The sequence below is a fragment of the Folsomia candida genome, unplaced genomic scaffold, assembly GCF_002217175.1.
Source record: "Folsomia candida strain VU population unplaced genomic scaffold, ASM221717v1 Fcan01_Sc001, whole genome shotgun sequence".
Lineage (NCBI taxonomy): Eukaryota > Metazoa > Arthropoda > Collembola > Entomobryomorpha > Isotomidae > Folsomia > Folsomia candida.
The window spans coordinates 12,769,856-12,789,529 of NW_019091193.1; the positions used below are offsets into that span (position 1 = coordinate 12,769,856).

The following is a 19,674-nucleotide window of genomic DNA, read 5'->3' on the forward strand; positions in this document are numbered from 1 at the left end:
GTACATATGTGTATACATACGTATGCTAGGAAGGAGGAGAGAATCAAGACAAGGACAACCTGTTGACTTCAATTCTGATGTGTGAGCACAAATTTATGCATGAATAATAAGGCATTGATTTGCAATTAAACCCTGTCATCTTTGTGTCGCACGTATGTATGTATTTGGGATGAATTAAATGCCAAATGCCGTTGTCAAACTCATCCAATGACAAAAAAAGTAAATAAGCGAGTTCAAAAAGCGAGTCGGATATTTGAAACTAGTAATAAAACGAGTTTTTATTTATTGCTGTACAGATACAATGGACAATTAATACTGCTAATGAACTGAAATCACAATATTTGGGGGGACATTGGATGATGGGTGAGAGGCGGAGGGGGAGAAAAGAAGTGGGTCTGCGACTATGGATTGTCGGAGGAGTGATGATATGGGGGATGAGACAAGGGGTACAGTCCGCGGTAGATTGCTTCGGAATGTCGACTGAGGGGGCTAAACGCGGAGCCAGGGAGGGACGGGTGGTGGTGGGGCAAATGATGACGACCACTGCCTCCACCACTATGACTCCCACCTGACCCACCATTGGCAAGGTCGGCCACACTCCAGATGCGAGCCTTGGGGGGTGGCTCCTTGCTCCCTTCGCTGCAACTCGACAGTGGGGACGAATTCCTATGGACATGATGCGAATTTGTACTCCCTCCTAGTCGCTCACTATTATCTGCAGACCAAAAAAAAATTTCAAGTTAGTTGGCTAGTTAGTTTTTAATTGTTGTGGTTGTTCGTGGTGGTGATGGGTTTATTTTATTTTATTGTTTCTGCATCTCCATTTCCAACTCTGCGGTTTATAGCCACATCACCCCCGTTCGAATGTGTGTATTTAAATACGTACGTAGGTGTGCATGCATCTGCATGCTCGCTGTTTCATACATATATCAACACTTGGTCGTTTTCGCACGCAATTTAGCACAAAGTTGTGGCTTTATCTATTTCCCTTCCTAATGATGTTCATAAAAAAGTCGTAAAATGTTTATTAAAGGTCTTTTGTGTACAAACCATACTCACAGATTTTTATGGGTCTGGTTGCTTTTAAACAAACTTCATAAAAATCACAAAGTGTGCATTTCTCATTCCAAAAACGATTCGACACCGCATATGCCCCTTATGATTTATGGTCTCACTCTTACCCCATATGGTTCTGCCTTCGCTACTAACAATTTGAGAATTTGCAAGGAGATAGATCAACTTTATGATGTTTGACATTCAAGCAAGCGTGTTTTGGATTGTCATTTCGACACTCATTATTTCTCGAAATGTGATATCGCCGTCATAAAATTGAGTTACCTAACGTTTATGTTCGTACCTTGATTATTAGAATTTTTCTTGCTGGGCGATTCCGTCTCGGATGAGTCTGATACATCGACGTCGTCATCATCATCAGGTCGGTTTCTCTATAATTTTTTAATTTTTAAATTAATTTAGATCGCTAATAATTTTAATACTGTTAGTACTAACAGGCTCCCACGTCATCTTGTTCTCCTGTAATAACATTTTAAAGCATTTTAAGCATGTGCTACAATTTCTAAGACGTTAAAAAATGAACCAACCTTTTTCAATCTGCGGCGAGCGTTGGCGAACCAAGTGCTGACCTGGGTGAGCGTCATCTTTGTGATTATAGCTAACATTATCTTCTCGCCTTTCGTGGGATAAGGGTTCTGTAGGGTACAATAAAACATAGCAAACATGAAGACATCAGGTAGTACATATGTATTATGCATGCATTTTATACTATAAAATATATTTATTAACCTTCTTATGCTCGCTTAGCCAGGCTTTGAGCGTGCTTGTGGTTTCTCGTGTAGCATTCTAAAAAAATATTTTCATTTTGTTTGTAATTTAGGAATTCATGAGCATCATTGTTGTAAAGCTAACCTTCCTCCGACTCCCGTTCACATCCACGGCGTATCTAGACGAAACAAATAAAAGCACAATAAAAATCTGAACCACTTCTCCTTTCTCCGCTCTCTCTCTCATTCTTTCTCTGGCCACCACAAGGGCAGGCAGCAGGGTTTGTGAACATTATTCATTGGGATGCATTACACATTGCATTACTCACTCGTATCGTAAATAGCAGAGGATTTGAGTCGGTTCAGCCTTCCATGTCCCATGACTCGTGTCACTCCGTTTCCCACCGTCAACAATGAAGCCCTTCCTTAATGCATTTATTCCATTATAACCCTATTTCATATTCCCTGACCTCCTCTAATGCATTTCTCACCCCCATTAAATCTCATCATATCATAACAGACCGTTCTACATCCCATTTCTTCAAGCCACGGACCAATGCGTTTTGTCACACATTTCCTAAAAGCTCAAATGCTTTTATTACATGATTATTTATCTATCCCAGTTTATTTCCGTCATCATCCCTTCGCCCATAATTCCCTCCCTTGCTTTCAGAGATGTGTAATACGTGCATTATTCCCTGGTTTCATATACCCACTCAATTCTGGAAGTCATATACTTACTTCGTTTGTGTTAATTAAATTTGGCTCACGGATTAAAATGCTCAGACGAAAATACATATGTATGTACGTACATATTTATGTATGCGAGTACTATCCTTCTTTGAAACAATTAGTTTTGTGAGCTTGTATCAAGCATTTATTTCGTCTGTGCATTATTACGTATGCATTGGCATAACTGTTACGTATATATCCTTAATTTTGTGGCCAGTAATTAACAGATTCGTTATGCCGATACCCGAGCGTCATTAAGCACTTTGCAGAAGTGGTGTTAACCATTTGTTTCTGCCTGCAAAGAAACATTTGTGACCTTAGAAAATCATAGTAAATTAACGCGCATACATAATAGTTATGTAATGCTTAGCACGTAGTAATAATGAAATAATAGTTTTGTACTTGGGAAAAATCAACTAATTCGGATCAAGGAAAGGTGTTTTAGAATATATGTATGTATGGTTATGCACAACGTAGATGTGTACGTACACATGTGGTAATGTTTAACATGCGATATGGGGAAAAATTATCATCACAGGTTATCCTCATCAGTGTGTAATTGCATTGTTGTAATAATCACCTCCCACTGTGTGCTTAAATCTCTCAATTAGCTTAATTTGACCCTCGTCACATTCGTCTATTGCTCGCATATAATTTTAAACAATTGCATGGAGAATAATCCATAAAATGTCATAAACGGTCAATTATTCTTCCCATCCTGTGGCAGATAGAACAAGGAAAGTTTAGTTGAAACAATTATATAAAAAACCTATACAATTTCACTAATGAGATTCCATGCATTGTTGTCAATTGTTGTAAAGTTCACCTAATTTCTTGTGCATGGAGGAGGTAACTTGACTCAATGATTTCTGGAGGTGAAATACACACCAGGAGTTAATGGTCGTTATTTGCTGATTTCATGCAAACATGAGAAACGCAAACAGTGAACAGCGTCGTTGTGGAATATAAATTGGGTGCATGACGAGAAGAAGTCTGAGAACAATGAAAAATAATGAAGACTATCATTCCGTGTGCTATTACATGTATAAAAGCTTATCAAACAAAGTTTTATGGTGTCTAAAATTCTGTAGTCTACAAAAAACTTTATGTTCTTATTTATCAGACTTGATATCTTTCTGCGAGCAAGCGAATGGTGGCAAGTCTCTCTTGGAAGCCATAACGATTTCAGCATAAAAGTTGGTTCCTCCAAATCAAATTAATTTTTAATGGCGAGTGAAGAATGCCATGCCAGACAGGTACTCAGCAGAGTCTTACATGCGATGCAACGTTGACTTTCTCGCTCATGATTACACATGCCCACAAAATATGTCCACTAAATAGCCCATTTGATAGGTGGGCTCAGGATATTTTGACCAGCGTGTAAAATGGCAACGTCAGCACTTTGTGTGCAGTTTATCAACCATGTATGCATTATGGAGAATAAAAATCCCCAAACGACTCGCCCCTGAAAATGTTTACACAATTGGAATTCGCGTGTTCACTCGCGTAGAATCCTCAGGCATAAAACAGAACCAAATATTATCTGGTCATAATAATAAAACGTGGTAAAAAGTCAAGAAGGACGATGATGGCATTAAATTATTCCCAAACTTATTGTTCCCCCTCATTTTTAAGCCTTTCCTGCCTTTAAGTTTATTTTTTATCCAATAATATACACGCATGTACTGGAGCACTACTAGAAGCATTATTATCAAACCCGGCTATGGTCGTTTGCCTGCTTACTGATGTCTAAAATATTCATAAAATGTGTGCCTATGTAAATATGTATGCATATTGATGTAAACGCCAAGTCAAGTAAGTCTCGTTTGTATTTTTTTTTACTTGTCATTTTCCGTAAAGTGTAAGTCGACTTGAACTTTTCTTATGAATTATACATCGATCTTTAAGCATTGGCGTGTAATTCAGTTATACATTTACCTGGCTAGATCCTCCTTTGCAAGTATTGTATTTGGTACAACATACATACATAAGTACACATATGCACTTAATTTTAATTTTAGCTTTAACGAGACTAAACGGATAATTTTGTTTTCGTCAAAACATGTTTCAAGACTTTCAATCCTTTGTAGATATATGTACATTAATGATTCCCGTCTTTGTGAAAAAGCAGGTAGTAAATGAATACGTGTTTCTTTTAAGCAAAGTCCACAGTACATTTTCCAAGCCAAACCATAATCGTTTCTACATGCATACATACATACATAATACGTATGATGATGTGGTTGAATTTCCAAAAAAAAGTGTCTCTGTCCTATGCTATTTGGCGCTACTGAGAAAAAAGGATTTGTTGAGGGTGATGCCGAAAAGAACGTTGTTCTTTATTTTTCGGAATGAGGGACAAGGTTCATAAAAACTCCATCGTGTTTGAGGACATTTCTGTCTTAATAGACTGTATTATAAATGGCGTGAAGAAGGAAACCCGAAGAGTGTGAAATGGAGAGAGAAAGAGAGAGGGGAACTTAATTTTGGTGGGGCGTGAAATTTTTCACAAGCCAAGAAGAAAGAGCTCTCTTTTCTCCCTCATCCTCGTCGTCGTCGTCGTACACAACTTGTTCCTTGGCTTCCACATTACGTAATTCCCGTTGTTAGTTTGGAGGGACAGGTTTGGTGTGGAAGCAAAGTATTTGATACGACCACGACGCCTACCACTTTCCATCTTCTCGCTTCTCTGCTTTCTCGGTCTCGGAGGGAGCAGAGCACTTTAGCGAGCATAGCGCAGATATGAGCTCCCCATAAGAAAATAGATTAAGGCAATGCGCACTGGAGGAGAATCGATTGCCAGTAACCAAGAAATCTTTCGTGGAGAAAATCTTCCGATTTAAAATCACATTTTTCTTCCCCATATAAATGGCCACATTAGTGAAATTTATCGATCTTCACAAAGTACTAATCACTTCTTTCTCGACTACTCGACTGCTTATTTCACACCAGGCACCACCGCACGCAGCAGTATTAAAAGAGACGTCGTCGTGCTTATGTACATCCTATCGCCGCCGCCGCCGAGAAACTCTTTTTTTATTCTCAAAATCTAATTTCTTTCCTCTCAGATTGGGTCCTCCTTTCGAGGAGAGAGAGATAATATGTGTAGTGGATAAATTTATAAGGGCGCTCTGCCTGCTGGAGAGAATCTCCCTACCAACAACGCCACCACGTATAACATGAGCACATATACGAATGCATATTTAGATATGTACGACCACCGCCCGCGTCTCATTTTGACTCCTCAACATCCTTTCTCGTTATGATTATTCTATTGCTCTCATATTACCTTTACGACTTGTGTCAAGCATTAGCGTCCATTCCTGAAGAAATAAGATGATGTAGAATGTGGAATTTGAGATTTCCTTAAGCTTCCTCTCTCCACCTCACCACCACGACTGCTCTTGTCAACAGCTACCATTTGTTAAGCAATGCCAAGACGAAGGAGAAGAAGAGACTTTCAACACAATCATGCATTCTACTTAACTTTATCTCATTGCCGAGGATTAGTTGAAGTAGGAGCTGTCTTGGCTCAGAAATCAAGTTGAGATTTAGAGACTCGAGGTCTATTTTTCTTCGCATTATATTTCTTACGACGACTTACATAACTGCCAAAGATCGTATCAGGGTAGGCTTTACTTTTTCTCGTAATTCCATCCTCCCATGATGAAGATTTATTGATTGATGAACACGGGAAGCTGTTTCCAGCTCAAACAACACATAACCAACACACATACACAACTACTTACACAATAAATAAATATTTTATTTTACTCGTATGTATCCATCTCTTGCAGGATGAGATTTATTGTTACATTTTCATTTCAACATTTTCGAGGTGATTTTGTTAACTTTTCGAATAAAAAACTAGGATATGTACATGCATATAAATTATATGTGTACACGATACTTGGAAATAATGTATAGCGAGCAAGATTTACAACAATTTTGCTGTGCCTGCTTCATGAAACTGTGTTGCAAGTCAAAGGTCAGAGGAGGGTATGAAAATTGGCACACATGCGAGGAATGTGTAAGTGTTTGGTAATAATGTTGTACGACAAGATTCAGTATGTAAACGGATATGTATTTATCTATTGGTCTATGGAGCCTACATCTGTTTTCTCCGTAATTCTAGGAGTCGCCATTTATCAGGAATACCACAGGGTGACAGCGAATGTGGCCGCTTTCTGTCAATAAAAATTGCTCACTTCAAAACCTACACGCAGTTCAACATGCATTCTTTGCTCAGTTTTACATGTTAATTCAGCCGAAAATTAATTAAAGTCTAACCAAAGACATTATAGCAGTGGGGCAGCATCATTGATTCATAAGGAATGAATAAAGCATTCGCAGCCGTGACTTTGTAATTAAAGTCTTTCCAAATTTTACATCCGTTTCAATAACTTTTTCTTGTGGAATGCAAGGCAGACGTACGTATAAAAGATTTAGTTAATTTTTTGCTGGCGTTCATGTGTCATTGGGCTGAAGAAAATATATGAGCGGGTGATGAGCCCTCGGTTAACCACGCGATGCTGATGCTGCAACTATGTATGTACGTACTAAAGTAAAGATGGCCGGGGTGTATGTTCCTATTGCAACACATGTAATTTTTCTGTTATTTCTGCTGGGACGACCAAACAGTATTTATTTGACAAACAAATTCTCTTCGACGACGACGACGACTCCGACGACCAAACTCTACACTTTTCCTTCGTTATTTTAAGGCTCACCCCACAAATAAATCACTCGCAAGTTTGGAATTCCATCAGTGTAAGCAGCCACACATTCATTTTCTTTCTTAACTATTCCACGTTCGTTTCCCCTAATTACCATTTTACATTTCGGGCTTACATTTAGTGTTTGCTTACAAAATAAACAGAACAGCGTCCATTTCCATCAGCCAAACCACAACTGAAAATGGAGCAGCTCATAATAAGTAAGTGGTGCATTTATTACGCTTGTCCACATCTAGTCGCAACCAACCACCAAACTGAATTAGAGCTTTATGAAATATGCAGTTGACACATGAGGCAAAATGGCTTAACAACAAACCTACAAGTCGGTGGCAGTCAACTAAGTAACTGCGAACTACAGGTTTGGCTGTCTCCTGATAAATATTTGCTGAACTGCCTCCGTGGAAAATGGATATTGTCAGGAACCAAAGGTAAAGCTTACATAGCAACATCAATTAATGCTCTATCAGGCTTTCCCGGAGTGCAACACAGCCAACAACAGCAAAACACTGATAGACAACACAACCCCACTATGTCCGTTGAATTTTGAATAACCAAGAAAGCAAACTCATTGATCATAATTATGTCTTTTGGGACAGGGAACCTTTTCAATATTTCATTGAGATTCTGAACCTCGTCATTACTTAAAACCCCAGAATGACTTATATCTCCTCTCCCCTTTATTCTCCAATCAAACCCTGTATCTCTGTTGATCTAGGTGCACATGCCAGATTATGAGTCTCCACACAAATATATGGCACGATCAATGGCCCAAAGAGAGAGAGAGAGATTTAGAGGACGACCGCAAGACAAGGATGCATTGAGCAAGAAGGGGACTTTGTCGTTGGTGGCGGTGGGAACAATGTGTAATGGGTTTCGGTTTCTCTCCATGCATGTGGAGAGGGGGGCAGTGTCAATGTGGCCGTGGTGGTGGTGACCATTCACATCCAACAAAACCCAAAATATCATCGATCATAATCAAGCAAAATGTATTTGGATGCCTTACCCATTGAAAGGATAAGCTGCTGCTGCTGCAACAGCAAAATGCGGGTCGTACGGATAACCCATGGAAGGATAACCAACCCCACCCCAAGGTCCTAGTCCTCCTTCTTTCATGTCTCCTCCACCCTGAAAAAAATAAATAAAGTCACAACATCAGCTTAAGTTACTTCACACCATGCACTTTTTTCCCACTAAAGAAAGACACAAAAGAGAAGAGCAAAGATAAACTATGCAGTAAATTGCTCATCTGCCTGTCTCTTCCTCGTTGGCAATTTGTCCCAACTGAAAAACCAAAGGAAGATCTCCCCAAAAAGAAGACGTAGGTTTTGGTCATTGTGACCCAAGCTTTAACGAAAATAGATAGAATAATGCCCACCCTGTTTCTCTGAAAGAAAATAACAAGCTGGTAAGTAAATAAGTAAGTGATGTGGTGCGTTGCGGACCGTTAAGCACAAAGTGAGGTTCAGCAGCGAGTTTTCCGGTGAAATGTATTATTTTTGATGAGATATAGTATATGCATGTAAGGGAAAGTTTATTCGTGGGAGCATTGTGCAGGCAGCAGCAGCACCTCAGACAGCCATTTCTTTAACACTCGGAAATGGGGAAAGTAACAGGGAACAAATGAAGAAAAACTCTTTTACTCTTTTATTCGCTGTTCTTTCTCCCCACGCGAAAATATTTCTTCGCGTGTCTCACCCAGCAATGAATTACTTGTACATTTCTGCTGCGACTACGGACAACAAGCCTTTATTTGTTGTATCTCTCTGTACGAGTGCATGTACATACGTATAACGCTACTTGCATAGGAGAGTGTTATTCTGGTCTGCTTGATTTTGGGTCTGTGTGTGCCATACATGTGATTCCATCGTGTGGAGCAGGAAACAAGAATGGGAACAACTATAATTTCAAATCGATTCTAGTGTTCTAACATGTAAGCGTAATTCACAACTGTGTCTGGTTCCAATCCAAAGTATCTGTTTTCGCTTTCCGTTCCCTTCAGAGACTCCACAAACTGTCCATTTTTCATCTTCTAAGATAAATCGTGCTCTAGAAAACTGGTCCCTTGAGATTTCTTTCCTCAACACACATTCTGAGCAAGTATGTACACTCTACGTGTGTACGTATACCTATGAAACCGAGGTGCAGGGGTTGTTGTGTTGAGTTAAACAAGGTTTCATTCACTTGTAGATAAATGACTGTGATATAAATTTCCAAGGACAGAATCTTAGTATTATTATGGCGCACGAGTTAATTGAAAAACTTTTAAAATTATACAAAATATATCCGATAAGACGTTGTCGAGGAATCACCCACAATGCTTGCATGTTCTTCGAATACTCTCAACGTTTCCGGTGGTGTCGTTGTTTGAAAAGCTGGTTACCGAAAAGTTTACCCCATAATAGTAATTGATGGAAAGGTTAGATCTGCCTTGTCAAAATATTGACTATCCGAGGAGAGTAACTGATTCTCCCCCTTCCATTAGTTATCTCTCGCTTTTCAACTAATAAATTACATTCACAAAGGCTTAAAGGATAATTATTTTTTATCAAAGTGAACCCAAGAGCACCTATTTTATAAAGAAATTAATCCAACGACCAAAGCCAAATCTAATGAGTTATATATTAATAATAGTATGCATTGAAATGCCGTTTTCTAAAATAACAACCATTCCTAATAACACATACTATAAGTAATAATAAATAATGGTCATTTGCGCCTTGAACTTCAGTGAAAGGGCAAAAACAAAGTTTGCAATCACAATAATACTTTACAAAACTGTCGACAAGCATATTAAGAGAAGTAGAGAAGGCGACGAAGCCTCAGTGCGTCGATTAGAAAAAACGTTGAAAATAGTCATTTCCTTAATTGGTAGTAAAACTGGAGGTTCTTTCCTACGTGACATGATGGCTGCGCAGCATTAAAAGTGTAGAATTATGACAACTTTTAACACTGGAACTTGCACCACTCACTCGCCGTGTGCAGGGAGCGAGGAATTAGCTTTCCGAGCTGTTATATCTGTATGCATAGGTAGCACAGGTAGGATCTAATGCTCTGGTTGTGTTGGTGAGGTACCATTAATTACACAAATTAAACGAGAAAACAGAACCATCAACACAGAACCCCCGTTGCCGTGCTCTCTCATGTTCACCAATTCGAATTTGCTGCTGATATGTTGTTGACTGCTCGATATTTGTTGTTTGGTGATTTAACAAAGAAACAGCAAACTTCATATCAGCCAATTTTATCTGACATAGGTGAGATGTAGTACAAGTCCATTATGCTAAGTTCTGGTCCAGTCTTCTGTATACACGGTTCACATATTATGCATAATCATTCAATCTGTTCGGACAAGTCGTAACCGAAATAATAAGTAATATTGTTATTATGTAGATTTCTTGCAGCAGATTGTGTGGCACTCCACCACCACCACCATCCCTTTTATTATCATAACTCGAATCTCTCCTAGTACAGAAAGTACACAACACTTGCATAATTTTTCACGTAATTTCTCTTTCCTTTCTTCACGTGTGTGTTCATTGTATTCAGATCATCAACATCAAAAAAAGTGATTTTATTACAGGGCAACGGAACGATTAATGATGTTGGTTTTTAAATTATCCTTCAGCCTGTACAATGGTAATGCCATTCTTCGGCTTAATGGCGTAAGTAAGTAATATTGTTTTCTAGCTGGAAAGGACTTTTATGCTTTAAATAAATTTGGTTTACTACTTTTACAATACGCTTGTAAATCACTTAAATAAAATCATTCGCCCATCTCCCTATCCGTTGAATCTCTCTCCGTTTTGGAGTCATTTTCTTTATCCGAGCACTCTCGACTCGCCAGCAATAACAATACACACGTGAAAACAACAATATGTGTAACGTGTATGCCGAGGGCAAACATGACGTGAGGTCATAAAATCAGTGCATTTCAAGTACAAAAGCAATGATTCAAATTGCAGTTATTTATTTGTGTTATCAAACAGCATAAAACTAATGTTGTAAAATCAAAAAATGTTACTGCTAGATAAATGTAAAAATCTGTACGTACTTCCTACACGTTTAATGCTGGCTAAAGTCGTCGAGAACCACCAACATCATCCATCACAAACAAATACGCATCATAACATAATATTTCTTCCGATGAACTAGAAGGTAGCAGCATCAACACCAAGGTAGATATGACTAACTATATATGCACATAATACTGGGAAAGGGTCAAAACCATTGTTTGATTTCTATCTGATCATCATACGTCTCTAATTTATAATTTACATGAAAGTCATTCAAAACTACGAGTGAACACCTTCGCCACAAATGTACATGCATTTTATAATAATACTCGAGTGTATATACACTAACCTGTCTGCGTCTCACGGACAGTAGATATTTTATTCGCTCATAAGCTCCACAATTGCAAGGAAATGCAAATGCAAGCTGAATGAAGCTACCTTATGAATGTAATGCATAGGCAATGTTATGTCCTTCATTCGACATCGTCTGCCTCCAATTATTTAAATCTCTCGTGACGACTGTTCATCGTGTCATTATTATTACCACCTAAACCGAAACTTCTTCCCATGTAACATTATTTCTTGTACGTGTGTGCATACACTCCGAGTGAGTTTGTCTACAGATTTGCTACCTGGGAATTCATATATCCCATCCAACTTGTGATAATAATAAATGCGGTCGTAAGTACGTATTAATCTGATTCCAATATATTATTCCAAATCCCAAGTTTACCCTGTTTTTTGCTGCTGTTTGTATACACACACAAGAGTGACTTAATAATAACAGGGGAGGTTGGGGTAATGAGATACAATGTAAAACAAGAGAAACCGGTACGACGAGATCTTGTCATCGTGATTAAACCTTTTTATCTGACTTATAAGCATCCCTTTTTCCGCTGTTCTGGTCGCTTAAACAATCGTCTGACATGGTTGGATGAATACCCCGTTGTTGTCTACGAGTGATATCAAAAGTGCGCTAACAAAGCACAGCATTGTTTCACGAGGAAAGCCTGCAGACTTTGTTTTATCAGATTTTGGCTATCTTGTTATTCGATTAGAGACCAAGAAAAAATACCATGTTCCAATCAGATGCTGAATATTTGACCACTCGTTAATACAACAAACAAAAAACGACCACGGAAAATACACTTTTCTTCGTTCTTTCTCCCTTCCGTTGTTGAACACATTTTATGGCATTACGCGAAATTTTAATGATAAACATATTAATTGTGGTTGGAGGCATTATGTATGTACATAATGCTCGATCCTGTTGCTAGTAGTGGTGGATCACTGGACATTGTAAACTGGGCAAAATCTACTTGGTTGTTGTTTGTGGTGCTCGTTTGTTAGTAGCTGCTGGCTTATTAGATTTATCTTTAATGGTCAGAACTCGACCACAGCAGTGCACAGCAGTACGTACATATCATTCGAAATCTAAATGTTCATCAGCATGTAAGCAAGGGGTAGAAGAACTCATACAATTACTAGATACACTCTCCTCTCGTCTGCTGCTACTGTAATAATGGTCAACTTGTAACCATGAAGTACATTCGCATGTTTATTGTTTTAAACCCATTGAAAGATTAAAAAGGCAGGACGCCCATCTTCTCGCTCATTATTTAATTTTCATTTTGTACCTTTTCCTATCTTCTTAACAGTGTTGGAAAAATTATACTGCTCCAAGTTACCGAATAAATTGCACACACATACTGAGTTTTAATTACTTAACTTGATTTTTTTCCACAGTCTGACTCGTGTGATTTCTTGATTCCTGTTTATTCGTATCAGATGGATGCCGAGACAAGAGGAAAATAAGAATGACTTTGTCTAGCAAAGTGGTGGGTTCATGTTTTATAATAATAATTTAATATGAGCAACAACGTTTTTTTAAGTAATACTAATTCACCCCAGAAAAGCAGTAGTAGCTCTTTTGATATGTACATATGTGGAATTCTAGTTGGTGTATTAGCTTATATTGCCACTTGTGCTTTTTCTTCTTCTTCTGCTTGCGTAGTGATTTATGAGCTTGTTGATGTTAACGACGACTGACTTCATACTACCTTCTGAGTTATTATGCTTATTACACAAAATTGAATGGGTTTTAGACGCTGTTACTCAGTGGGAAATTGAGAATCTGATAATTGCAACGAGCAATTTTTTGTGTAACCCTTGACCGACGTTGTTGGTGGTAATTTGATTATTCCATGTATATTTTTATTTACTGCCTGTTTTTACCTACTTGATTGTTTTTGTCGGAAAGTAAACACACCAGCGGGGAGGATTTGACATGAAGAAACAACACAAAATATTACCAACAAGATTCACATGTTGACGTGATCTCCAATTAGGTAAATTCCTTAAGAGGCTGAAATTATTCTACAAGGAAGGACTCCTACATATGTAGATAGATATGCGACCCCATACATAGGCAGATTTCGTTGGCTTACTAGTTCTGCATGACATTCATTCCTTCCTTCATGATTTTAGATTACTCGCAGTTGGACAAGTGCATTTTCTTTAAAATAATCTCCATTTATGGAAATTATGGAAGAGAGGAAATTATGGCTAAAGCGTTCCCTTATTTATTAATGACGTTGGCCTCAGCGCCTAGCACCTCAGGCCACAGCACCTAGCGCCTACTTAGTTGGCCACAGCGCCTAGCCCCTAAATAAGTGGGCCACAGCGCCTAACGCCTAAATAAGTGGGCCGTAGCGCCTAGCGCCTACCAAGTAGGCCACAGCGCCTACACTCAGCGCCTATGGGGTAAACTGAGATAGTCAGAGAAACATCGGTATAAAACAAGGGAAAGGACCCCTCTCCGATGGGGGAATGTGATACACCAAAATGTTGGGGTTTTCATGCTGATCACGAAAATATAAATGTTTTGACCGGCAAATGTAAGGTCACAATAAGTCAAGATTTTTTATGCATTTTTGGAAGTTTCAAGTTGTCTCACTTTCCCCCTCGGCGGGAAATTTTTTGGGGTGACATGAGATCCTTAAGGCAAGATAACACTTATAGTTTTTGTCGTAGAATATTGAACGCAAATTATTTTGCCGCAAAGAGGCAAATTTATTGGACATTGCTAGAATATTGGGGAAAAGTGTCAACTATTATCGTAATTATGCCCCATATTGGGGAATTGTTCGTAGTTAGGCGAGCGAAGCGAGCAGGTTAGGTTAGTTAAACTAGGTACGCGGAAAGCGTTGCAGTTCTAGCTAGCAGTCCTAGCTGGCAATCCTAGCTGGCAATCCTAGCTAGCAGTCCTAGCTAGACCATTGAAATATCATGTCACCCCAAAAAAATTCCCGCCATGGGGGAAAGTGAGACAAAGTCTTGGAATTCTCTGAAACGTCCAAAAATTCAGTAAAAATTTTTAACTTTGACCTCTTCTTGTGACCTTAATATACATTTGCCGGTAAAAAATTTTTTATCTTTTTGCTCAGCGTGAAAAACCCTACATTTGTGTATCACATTCCCCCATTGGAGAGGGATCGTTTTGCTTGTATTCCGAAACATAAATACGAGACTGGCAAAATTATAGAAAATGTCATATATAGCTGAAATATGGAAAATCTTGGGGAAAGACGAGAATTCTAGTTTCTTTTTGTAGAATATCGAATTCCAATCGTTTTTCAAAAAATCGGAAAATTGTTAGGACTCTGGGATAAAGTATATCAAAGTTTATTATAGCTATGCCCCGTATTGGGGTACTGTTCGTAGTTAAGCGAGCGAAGCGAGCAGGTTAGGTTTTACTAAGTAGGCGGAAATGGTTAACTTGCACCCTAGCTAAGAGAGCTCACTAGAAGAACTAGCTAGGAGAGCTAGGTAGAAGAACTAGCTAGGAGAGCTAGCTAGAAGAACTAGCTAGGAGAGCTAGCTAGAAGAACTAGCTAGGAGAGCTAGCTAGAAGAACTAGCTAGGAAAGCTAGCTAGTAGTAGCTAGAAACTAGAAATCTCAGCTTACCCCAGACATCTAACTTTACCCCAAAAAATTCATCCCCGTATTTCAGCTATATATGACATTTTCTATAATTTTGCCAGTCTCGTATTGATGTTTCTCTGACTTTCTCAATTTACCCCATAGGCGCTGAGTGTAGGCGCTGTGGCCAGCTTAGTAGGCGCTAGGCGCTACGGCCTACATATTTAGGCGTTAGGCGCTGTGGCCCACTTATTTAGGGGCTAGGCGCTGTGGCCAACTAGGTAGGCGCTAGGTGCTGTGGCCTGAGGTGCTAGGCGCTGAGGCCCGCCACATTATTTATTAAAGGTAATAAATTAGCGCGTGACTTACCCCGTTCATCGTATAAAACGCATTGGCCGCGGCTGCAGCGAGGTACGCAACCTGGTCAGGACTGTACGCCGTGGGATTAGGCATTGACGACGGATTTGAGGGAGTGGACGACCCTCCTCCGTGATAAACCAAGGATGGGGCCAATCTTTGGTAGTTCAGTAAGTCCGCCGGAGATTTGACGCATGAACACAGCAACTGGCGGCACTGGGGACATGAGCCCGATGGCACCCCCGACGAGCCTCCCCCGCCCCCACTTGCCCCAGTGGACGGAGGACTGCTGCTCCCACCATCCTCGCTCTTCTCACTCCCGCTCTGCAAGATCACAAACATGAGTCAAATCATTTTATTCACGAGAATGGTTCAATGACTGCGTAATAATAATTAAGAGATGAGACTGGGTAATTGCGAGGGAGTCAGGAAATATTTATAACGTATCGCCCGATTTCATCACCAAGACCCTAATCGCCCTATTTGCATCTTCCACCTAATTATTGTTATTGTACTTCCTTCCTCCAAGAGGAACTAATTACTTCATTCTGATGAGCCGTGAATGGACAGATGGATGAATACGTAGATTTTATTTTATGCACACACCAGTTGCAAGAAGCCTCGTCATTTTTATTATAGGTTTGTATGTACATGAAGAGAAGAACGGAACGTGGACCGGACAGGACCCTGCTTCCGTTGCTCATCATTTCTTCTGCCTAACTGCCCAACCACCCCATTATCTCCAGCTTAATGTTTGTTTTAAGCCTCGGCATGAAAGATTCCCATTTTAGATTAACTTGCATATCGCGAGAGGATTTAAGCCTTGAATTTATTAGTGGAAATGATAATCTGCATTATCGCTCTTTTGAATTAAACAGTTTATGTGTGTTTTCACGATGTGTTTAATACCTATTTCCATTTATTGGCATTGTATAAACTATGCGGGGAATATTAGACTTTAAAGAAATTTATCGCATGAATGAAACAAGGAATATTTTTTGTATAATTTCTATGAAATGATATTGAAAACATTGGACTTTTAAACAAATCTACGTAAATGTAAGTATTCTTCAAGGGGAATCATTCCGATTTGCTTTCTGATAAATATATTGGACAAAAGTATTCTAAAAATATCCAATTTGACAAATTCTTATCCTATAAATCAATAAAAGTTGTGTTACATATACACGTACATTCATTGTTTGTTGTTATTTCGGTATTTTATTCCGTCGTTGCCGAGATCAAAAACACTTGAAGAAAAAGTCAAAGTAAAACTCTTTCTGATTATATTCAATTTGCTCTTGACAAAGTTTGGCAATGTGATCTGGTCAAAATATACGGACCAGTATCACACAAACCAAGCAGCACTGTTGAGCTGCTACGATAACTGTATCGGTTCGATATGTGGATGGATCGGGAAAAGTTTTCGGATGTTGGTTTTTCGGAGAGTGGAGTGAAGTTTGAGTGGATTGGGATATTCCGGATTGAATATATCCTATCGGCCTCAGATTACAAACTTTCTCCAACAACACCTTCACACACACACAGACACAGACAACACACATGCACACACAGCGATTCGCACTTTCTTCATGTGCTCACAATTTTACGTCGAGTCAGAAATATGTGGAGAAAGTCAAATTTCATTCTACTTTTGAATTTCAGTTTAGTTTTCAGTTCAAATTTCTCACATTGACAAGAAAAAGAGTTGTCTCACACTTGCTTTTTTGACATTCTTTTTGTTACTTTAGCAGTTGCAATTTCTTTTTGCAGTAATCACTGTAGATTGAAAGTGTTCAGATTTAAACTCTGGTTAACTTTCTCTTCGGAAGTGACAATGTGGAGGAGATGGTGTGAAGAGTGGTCTGCTCGTGATATTTGCAGACGACGACTATTTGCGTTGCGATTATTGGAACCAAGAAATCTGTCTTCACCTGTGGCGAGAGAAAAGGGTTGTGAGCCAAAGGTGGTTTTCTTAATTAGACAGAGTTGGGTAAAAATGTGGTGAGTTGTTGTGTGGTGAGTGGATGGGAGTGGAATTGAGATGAGCCAGTAAATCACACTGTGGACTAAATGTTGTGGTGGGGAGCCTATAAGTTGTTTGAGAGAGTGTTAGACAGGGAATTGGATTGGAGGAGTAGTTGTTACTTTGTAGAGGAGTGCTACTGGATTGTGGAGCTGTGGCTATGACAAGTGTTAATAGGCGTGTAGAGGTGCTTGTTAATTGTGAAGAGGTAGAATATGGCCTGGAGAGATGATGGTAGTTGGGGATGACAGGAGCAGTGATGTCTTGAGGGGTCACATGATCAATGATTTTAAACGTGATTGTTGTAATGGCAGTGTAAACGAGTGTAGCCGTAAGTGGTGAGTTGTTGGTATAAGGTGAGGTCTCTATGAGGTCTCTAACGTGGTAGCTTGGTGAGTGAGGTAGGAGGTGAGGTGAGACAGATGGATGGGAGAGAGAGGATCAATGTTGTGTGTGTATTGTGTAATGTTGAGTAATGTCGGTACATATGTAGGGATCTGCTTACCTGGTTGTTGTCCATAATGCTGTTGTTTGCCGTGAGTTTGTTCAGCTCTTATGGAGGAGTCGCTAGGACAAGCACTACCAGTGTTACCGCTGTTACTGTCGGGTCGAATGCTAATGGTGGGAACAAGCATTTCCAGGGTTTGGCCAATCATAATCATGTCTTTGGAACAATAACGTTGGTGGGGATAGGACAGAGCTGGTGGGGATAGGAGTTTTTCTCTCTAGGGAACTTCACTTCGGTTAGATTTTTCTCTACACCGACAGCGACAGCGTCATAGTGGTTGGTTGGCACTGGCACCGCCTCTCCATACCCGGCCCCACGACCGCCGCTCCTGATACATGAGGATGGTTATGCTCCTTTGTTACACTCCCTTGTACAACCCATGTTTCCATACCATCCTTCACTTACATTACATGTCAATCAATAACACAACAGCATCTCTCTCTCTCGAAACGAAAAAGCAGCAGCAATAACTGCCCGATGCAATACCCGGGTCGTCTTGCGCTCATAATTTCACCCAATTACCCTCTTCCCCCACCTTCCCCCGACTTGACACCATCAAACTCTCCGCTGCTGTTGCTCCTCATCCATCCTCAACCCTTTTTTAATACCACGTTTGTACATGGTTTGCTAATCATTCTACATACTCGACAAGTTACATACATAGGTGGAGAAAGCAACCGCAATTGTTGGATATGGAGAAATGAGAAATTCTCACTTTGCCCCAATATTTCGATATCGTGACGGTAGGCAAGTAGGGTCTGCAGTAGCCAAAGTTTCATACGTTGACTTTCACTATATATACACTTTCATCGGGTCATTGTTGTTTCTTCCGGAAGTGAAAGCGAAACATGTCTTCTTCTTCTTTCTCCATCCATTATGTGCGCTGGAAAATTGTGAACTTTTTACTACCCATGGACATGTGTATATTATCCCATATAGAGCAGAGTGTCATGAGCATACACGAGCATATTAGCACACCCTGACTCTGACAAAACTACACCAATCCAACATCGCCAAGAAGTGGATGTTAGTTGGATTGGGAACAACGCCAAATAAAATGCGAGAAGCCAAGTGGATGAATCCCTGTAGACTTCTTTCAGTAGCGGAGGAGAAAGTTACTCCCACATTTCTCTTTTTATCTCGCTTTTTCACAGCACAAAACGAGGAAAAAAGAATTACGAGGCCCACCGAGTCCGTGCGTGGTCGACGATATTGTGTACATCTCGGCTGTGTGTCTTTTGTCGAAATCGACCTTTTCGCTAGTCTGTCCTCACTCCAAGTCAACAATATCTCCCTGCTCCCACCAACCTCCCCACCAACTCCCTTTTCAATAAGTTGCCTTTCTCTCCTGCCTCGGCAACGTGGTGGTTCAGCTCATATATGGATGTAGCAGAATCATATGTACATACGAACAAGGATCTCTCAAGACCCCATGTCAACCAGAAATCCATGCAGCAGATATGTTCGACCGACCCGTGTCCATGTCCGAATTCGTGAGCTCTTGTTGATGCTCATTGTTCCGTTCGTATCGCTTTCACATTTCCATTTTTTAACCATCGAATCGGCAGTTGTGAATTGCTCTCCCTTTCTCAGCCTCAG

At 39.8% G+C, this 19,674-nt stretch overlaps 1 protein-coding gene and 2 long non-coding RNA genes across 3 annotated transcripts; 2 read left to right on the plus strand and 1 right to left on the minus strand.

The window, feature by feature from the left end:
* Positions 1-245: 245 nt before the first annotated feature.
* On the minus strand, positions 246-18,185 carry LOC110841764 (homeobox protein araucan). The gene is made up of 10 exons (XM_022087457.2): positions 18,073-18,185; positions 16,735-17,475; positions 15,554-15,865; positions 8,253-8,374; positions 1,927-1,960; positions 1,804-1,860; positions 1,602-1,709; positions 1,510-1,533; positions 1,358-1,445; positions 246-715 (listed from the first exon to the last, which is right to left on the minus strand). Exons 2-10 carry the CDS (start codon positions 16,738-16,740, stop codon positions 402-404), a joined length of 1,065 nt encoding a protein of 354 aa, XP_021943149.1. The 5' UTR covers positions 16,741-17,475; positions 18,073-18,185; the 3' UTR covers positions 246-401.
* LOC118436086 lies at positions 1,636-1,997 on the plus strand. The gene is made up of 2 exons (XR_004835190.1): positions 1,636-1,750; positions 1,895-1,997. It is a non-coding gene; the product is annotated as an uncharacterized LOC118436086 (long non-coding RNA).
* LOC118436087 lies at positions 13,010-13,867 on the plus strand. Its single transcript, XR_004835192.1, has 3 exons — positions 13,010-13,100; positions 13,368-13,450; positions 13,523-13,867. It is a non-coding gene; the product is annotated as an uncharacterized LOC118436087 (long non-coding RNA).
* Positions 18,186-19,674: the final 1,489 nt, after the last annotated feature.